The sequence below is a fragment of the Mastacembelus armatus genome, chromosome 13 (genome assembly GCF_900324485.2).
Source record: "Mastacembelus armatus chromosome 13, fMasArm1.2, whole genome shotgun sequence".
In the NCBI taxonomy this organism is placed as follows: Eukaryota; Metazoa; Chordata; class Actinopteri; order Synbranchiformes; family Mastacembelidae; genus Mastacembelus; species Mastacembelus armatus.
Window position 1 is genome coordinate 20,574,049 of NC_046645.1, and position 7,274 is coordinate 20,581,322.

Consider the following 7,274-nt stretch of genomic DNA (forward strand, 5'->3'; position numbering starts at 1 on the left):
AGTTGCTACAAAGACTGTAGAGCTAGACTTAAAAAAAAGGATAAGATCACATCAAAACTCACATTTTGTTAAATGCTTTGTCTATACACCAAAATAATAAATCTACACTGTTTTATGAAATACTATAAACACTAACATTTTGAAAAGGAGGATACAAAAAGGATTGTAGCAGAACACACATATAATCAGAATTACAGCTTTAGAGTCTTAAACATTTAATGACCCATACACAGAAGACAACATTTCTCTTGCTACATATGAGGGCCTATAAAAATACGTAAACTATAGAAATATTATCAGCTTTAGAAAGCATTATATTTTTGCTTAACTCTTTTTTTTCAGGCACAGTCGACTGCAGTGATTCTCATTAAATATACCACATGAAAAAACAAGTGTGACAGACAGTTTGGTCATATTTCACGGTAGATAATATTTTTTCATTCAAGAAACTAAACACACACAGGTGTTTCATAAAGATTAGTAATAAACTCCAGTGTCTAGTCAACAACACTTCAATGCTTTGTTAGTACAAACAGCAGTTAAACTCTTATACAATGTAAAATTATACAATCTGCTGTTTCTCCACCTTTACATAAAAATTACAAGTAGAGCATTATCAAACTATAGGATATGCAAATAATTATCTTATAAATCTGATTTTGATAAATAAATATAGACTTATTTTTTTACAAGAAACCATATTATGCTTTAAGGCATTGCTAAGGGAATGTGGCAGGGCACTAGTGACTATTTGTCCAACTTCTCCACTTGTTTCTCATTCGCTGGTTTTTCCTGGAGCTTATAGTCTTCCAAAATGGCCTCTGCTGTGTGCTTGCCAGTCCTTTTCACTACAGCTTTGATTCCCAGGTTGTCAATATTGAAGGCAGTAATACCGACATTAATGGCAGAATTGACTGCCTGGTCTGTGGCTTGTCCTGCTGCTGCACCGTACCTTCATCAGAAGTCACATTGGTGAGGTGAGAGGTAGGGAGACAGAATTTGGAAAGAATTAATACATATGCAATGCAAGGATTGCAAAGATGCCATGCTTTTGTTAATTTCACCCATGCAAGTGCACAATTTTAAATTACAAAATGTTTGCCAGTGTGAATTTTAGTACATTTTCCACTGTGTTGAAAAATCTAAGGATGGGCAATTTCAAAGAATACTCAAATTGAATTAAGAAACTATAAGGATGGAAATGACTGTTTTGGTTTTCCCTGTTAATTAAATATATGATAAATCAAGATCCTCCACTTAAAGGGAGAGATTGTATAACAAAAATATGAAACCCTAACCCTATTACCATAATCAGAGTAGCTGCTTTGATCATCATGGGAACATAAAGGACCAATTCATACCTTTTCAAATCAGGCAGGATGGAAATATTGCCAATGTTATTTCCATTTCAAACATTTGGACAAATCAGTGAAAGGACCATAATGTAAAACTGGAGCTTTGCGCAAGAGCCAAATCATTCAAAAAAAAAAAAGAAAAAAAGAAAAAAGAAAAAGTCATATCATGCTTTTAATTATTGGTGTCAGAAGTTACATAATCTGTGTATAATTAGAAATACATGCACTTCTCACGCAGGTGAGTCAAAGATGTTTTGTAAACCCCTAAATCTGCAAAGCAAATTGAAGAGGAAAAAAAGTGAGTGCACGTTTGGTTTGGCATGTGATCATATGCATTATTGCGTTATATAAAACCCTGACTAGCAAGCTGCGCTGAAAAAAACTTCTGTTTTATATTCAAGCAACAGTACTCCAACAAGTCATTTAGAGTCAAAGGGAGAACTTACTTGTGTTTTACAGTGGTGACTGTCTCTGATGCTACGCTCTTAGTTATGTTCTTTGCTCCTTCTTCCAAACCAGTCCACATTGTTGCAAACCCTACACAAAATACAAGGCATTTTAGTCCATTTAGTAGGCTACTCTTCTTAAAAACAACTTAAGGGTATATAAAGTGTAGGGAAACTCTACCTTGCACCCCACTGGCAGCCACCACGAGGGCCCCATCTATGTTGGATCGCCCATCCTTGTCTTTTCTCAAAGACTCTGGGATCAGTTTGCCTCCGTGTTTTTTCACATGTGGAGCCAACTCCCGACCCACACGGCCAGCGATAGCACACACTCCATCCACTGTAGTAAAACAGCATTACTCAATTCCCCTTTCCACTGCCAAATAACCACACAAGGTCAGTAAAAATATGCTGACTGCCGATGACTTAATCACCTAGAAACTGGCTGACTTTGACAGCTCCCCCTGTTGCTTGCTTGGCAACATGGAGGCTTTTGGTGACCGTGGGGCTGACATGGGTGGGTTTGTCCTCTGGAGTGATGTGTTCTCTGAGTTTAGATGCCCCTTTGTGAATGGCCTTGCCTGTGAACTCAGCTCCTTTTACCAGGCCCCAGCTTAACCAGGATGCACCTAAGGGGTCAACAGAATCACATAGGGATAGTCATGTTGCATTGCTGACCTAGATTTATGAACAATGTCTTTCCAAACTAAGTAGTAACAAACTAAAGCATAAGGGTATTCAAGTTTGAAAACACAATCTGACCTCACCTGTCAGGATCCCACTTGCCACCTTCTCACTCCACTCAGGCAGAGCTTTTTCCTCCTCGGCCACTGCGGGTACAGCCTCTTCAGGCTCTGTGATGGAAACCTTCTGACTGAGATTAATGCTGTCTGCAGCTTCATCTGGAGCCTGATCATATAGACACATTGGTTAACTTCTGTAAGATAGAGAAAAAAGTGTGCCTGCTCCTATTAGTCAAAATTTTTCTACAGCCTGTTAACTAGTTTGTGCAAGCAGTACACATCTCCACTGAGATGCTCGTCTCCAAGTAACCCCCAATTCACACAATAGCTCTTCTCATTATTCTGTTTTTTTCTTACAATGCACTATTTGTTTGCGACAAAGAGACTGACATTTTAAAATGTCTCTCTGAAGTCAGAAAACAGTTCCCTCTTGTGCTGAAAACCTCAAATCTTCTACATGACCCAGAAAGATAAAAAGTGCCTACTTTCTGCTGATAAGGAATCACGTCCATCAGAGAAGATGACTAGCCTCAATGCACGCATCAGAAATGACTTTGTTTGGCATCAACCTGAGCCAGAGTCTCTATCTCCATCATGGTTGAAATGGCACTTTCAGCTGACGCTTTTAACTGGTACAGATAAGAGCATTATCGCTGATTAATTCTCCTCACCTGCCTGTTTCAAATCTCCACAGTGCTGATGCAGGAGTAACTTAGGGAAGTGTGCCAGCTCAGAGGAAAACAGGAGCAAAACTTTCAGCCTAGCTAAAAGAGCGAAAAAGTTCAGAATCCCCTTAGTGGATTATTGCACAAGTATTGATTTCACTCTTTTTTTCTTGGGAGGAACAGATTTAATAGTTTTTCCCTATGTGTGCACAATTTGTTTGTGACTTGGAAATGGGTGGAGGTTGTTTGGGGACTGCAAACCAGCAGTGAAATCACCATTGCCTAATTTTGCCCTTTCAGCTGCATTTCAACACTAAACTGACAAACAAAATTGTGCTTGTATGAGATAACAAATCTATTTACGTGAACACACATTTTTATTGAGTCAACATTACCAGCCCAGTTAACATTGTTGCATAAATTTTATATATATAAAAAATAAAACTATAATGTGATGAAGTGTGATCTTATTTTTAAAAGAACACACAAAGTAAAGTTTCCATTTTCACATGCATATAACTACCAACAGTGGTAGAGCATTAAAACTTCACAGCATCATTTATCTAAAATGGCTCTGAGTCTCCCCGCTGGAACAAGTGGATTTGCCAAAGGCATTGTATGTCAATTCTCTGGTGACTTAAAAAAAAACAAAACTTGTAAACACAAAAGAGTCAAAACTAATTTCAAAGACCAATTTCAGCCTTTAGTTAATGAGAAAAACATTAAAAAAAAAAAAAACGTACGCTCAGTAACACATATCCAAATATACAGACTCAATGTGGTTTTTCCCCTCAAGAATTTTATTATATTGTGTTGTACACTCACAGCAACACTGACCTGAACTCTGAGATCTGTCATCTGGGACAGCAGGTCTTGAAACAGCTCTCTGTCTGCAGCAGGAAGCTCAGAGGACAACACCACCCCCACAAAATATCCCGGAGCCGGTGCCATCATGTCCGGAAACATAAACACACCAGTGCTACACAGCAACACCGGAGAGTCCATGGCCATGAGAGGGTACAGCCAGTCACACACCTGCCAGTAGCACATGAAAGTATCTATGAGCATTATACCTTAATATACAATAAAGTTTGATGCAGAGTGAATTTATACTGAAATCAAATGTAAGAGAGGTAAAGAGGGCTGCAGAGATATTGTGTTAACCAACAGATGTTGTGATGTCTAATGGAGACTGATTAGTGTAACACAGTGAACTGTGTGTACAGAAGACAAACCAGAGAATGCCGTCTCCCTTTGACTGCTGCATGTCTAACAGGATTATAGGGCACAACAGTGTAAGCAGGGTTTAGATAATTACTTGCACTCATGAATCACTGATGTCATTCACTGGAAAAAGCACCTAGGAAATTCCCAGAGGGGTCAACTTTTAGTCCCATGATCCGCTAATGTCAGTGCTTTGGCTATTTGAACAGACAGCAGCACAAAACATAACCAGTAAAATTGCTGAAAACAGGATGGGTTGACTGAATGAGATAGTCAGTCTCTGTGACCAATCAACTACCTCTCTGTTAACTTCCCAGTTTAACAACCCAGTGTACCTGTGTGGAAACAGGAACATTTTGCCAACCCCTTACTGAATGTAGTTTCAACAAAATAAGCTTTATTAGTGAGGGTTTATAGCAAGGTTGGTATATTTAATTACATTAGTTTGTACTGATCTGTCTAATTTCTGCTATTTTACCATTCATTGGCTCCACAATGTAAAAAAGTTTCTCTGATATTTAAAATGTTTTTAACAATAATTTCTTTTCCAAATTAGAACTATAAAATATTTCAGGGCACAAGTTTCATAAATGCAGAGAAGGCAAAATAAGGCACAACACTTTGGTTCTGTACTCTGCATATTCACCTGCATGTACTCATTTGCTGTGAGAAACGAATCTATGCAGGTCATGACTGAGGTGCCATCTTTGTCCAGTTTTCTCTGGGATTTCCCAGGAGGATTACATCATAACCATAAACCCATTAGAATTTGAGTGCCAAGTCAATGGTGCTGATTTGGTCATGTCTCTAAAGTTAGGAACAAAGATCATTAACTAACCTATCTACTCCCACTGATGACTCAGCCAGAGAGGCCTGGATGGGCCAAACAAACATCTTACAAAATCGGGTTAAAGGGCAGTAGAAAAACTAAATAGAACTTGTGATACCGCTGTGATGACATTTCCCTTGCACTTACTGCATCACATAGACAGAAGGGTGGCTCATCCAGACCAGAACAGTGTTTTAGTAAGGAAACTATCCATTTGATTTTCCGTACCTGCAGAAATGCTGGTGGTCGATTGGACGTTCCCTCACAGTGATCACTGGTAAATTTTACCAGTCGCAGGTAACCGGGGTATGATGGAGCGCTCACCTGCCCCTCAGGTGTGACAAAGAAAATCTGTACACCATGAGGGATGTACAGCAGCTCCTCTCCGTCTTCACCCATACTCTGGGGAGATGGTGTTGAGTTAGATGTACGACCGTAGAAGTCTTCCCCAACCACCGACATCTCCCCTGTATCTGTTCCATACGAGATAGATAGGTGGCCATCAGCCGCTTGAGGAGAGTAAGCTGGAGGCTGTTCTACTGGAATCACAGGCTGTCTGGTGGGTGCAGGCATGCCTCCTACAGCACCTGCTGCCTGGCCATTAGAAGAAGGCAGCTGTGGTGGAGCTGGCCTCTCCAGCTTCTCTTTGGTGGGGAGTTTTGGGTAGATATGTTCTGCAGACATGTCTGTTCCGCCAGAGCCAGACACACCGATACTGCTGAGTGTAGGCGCAGATCCGAGATCAGAGCTGGTCTCTAGTATGGCCAGGCGAGTGGTGATGTTGTTCAGCGTCTCTTGCATCTTCTGCTGCATCTGTCTGGCTGATTCCCAGGAGCTGCCCACACACTCCTCTCCCTGTGAAGGCACACTGATGGCCCTGAGAAGGTGCTGTCGCCCTCGCTTGTAGAACTCCAGGGCCTGCGCCTTTTCTCCAGCCTCATCTGCTGTCAGACCATCATTTATGCACTCGAAGGCCCTCAGATAGCCATCTTTGATCACCTGAAGTCTGGCATTGTTAAAAGCATCTTGTTTAGCTTTCTCCATCCCCCTGAAACGAGACCGCAATAAATCAGCGTTTTTTGATTGGTTGTTTTTTGCTGTATCCACGCAAACATGGGCTAACTCTGACACATCACATGTACCTGCACCAGAGACAGGACAAAACGTGCACAGATTGTAACAGATTGAATTCGCCACAATTAAAATATTATTATATAGATTTTATAAATCTTTTTTCATTACACTGCTTACTTAAGTAACTCATCCAAAAGTCACGTCATTGAAATGACCCTGGTTGCTAAAGGCTAAAACTCGTTAAATTTGCCAACAGACACTTGTAGTTCTCATCGTGTTAACTCGAATTTGTTGTTGTGTTTGTTGTTCATTTCATCGACAGCAACACAAATTTAACACAGATAAGCCCGCTAGCATAAACATGCTAACATCAGGATTAGCTAGTGGACATTAGTTAGCCTTTTGCAGTAAACACACATTTACCCGTCAGCGAAAAACAACAGCTCACTTAGCCTGTTAGCTTCCCTGTAGGCAGTTTACTCCTATCAAATCCTGATCCCGCTCTGTGGAATATTAGCTAACTTAATGTTAACTTCAACCAGCTGCCGTGCTCCACAGTAAACTTGTGGTATGTTGGCAGACGAGTATCCGACGTAGAGTGACGTTTTCTCACCACACAACAACAACACGCCCACCACAATGTCGCAAGCGCCTGAGCGCACCAAGCGTATACCTCGTTTTATTTTGAAAGTCTTAATTGGAAGTGTTGTATGTCCCCATGGCTGCACTTTTACGAGTTGTAGTTTGTGACTGTAACCACTGAAGGGAAGTAATAATGTCCTACGTTCACAAGTCGCGACTGCAGTCAAGATTTTGTTCTGCTATCTAGTGGTCGCGGAGAGGAGCTGCAACAATTTATTACTAAAGCGCACATTAATGTGGAAATCTCAGCACTATTCAACTTCCGGTGGAAATTTTCAAACTACAGTGACGTTTTT

General features: G+C 40.5%; 1 protein-coding gene across 4 annotated transcripts; it reads right to left on the reverse strand.

Moving 5' to 3' along the window:
- Nucleotides 1–331: 331 nt before the first annotated feature.
- On the reverse strand, nt 332–6,929 carry spartb (spartin b). Of its 4 annotated transcripts, none has more exons than XM_026298557.1 (8): nt 6,754–6,929; nt 5,491–6,310; nt 4,047–4,244; nt 2,569–2,710; nt 2,236–2,430; nt 1,983–2,141; nt 1,802–1,892; nt 332–952 (listed from the first exon to the last, which is right to left on the reverse strand). In XM_026298557.1, coding segments are annotated over exons 1-8 (1,812 nt in total). In that variant the 5' UTR covers nt 6,756–6,929; the 3' UTR covers nt 332–747. The 4 variants fall into 4 exon arrangements, with proteins under 4 accessions (XP_026154342.1, XP_026154344.1, XP_026154343.1 ...); XM_026298559.1 differs by having other exon boundaries at nt 748–952; nt 6,785–6,929; XM_026298558.1 differs by having other exon boundaries at nt 748–952; nt 6,760–6,929.
- Nucleotides 6,930–7,274: the final 345 nt, after the last annotated feature.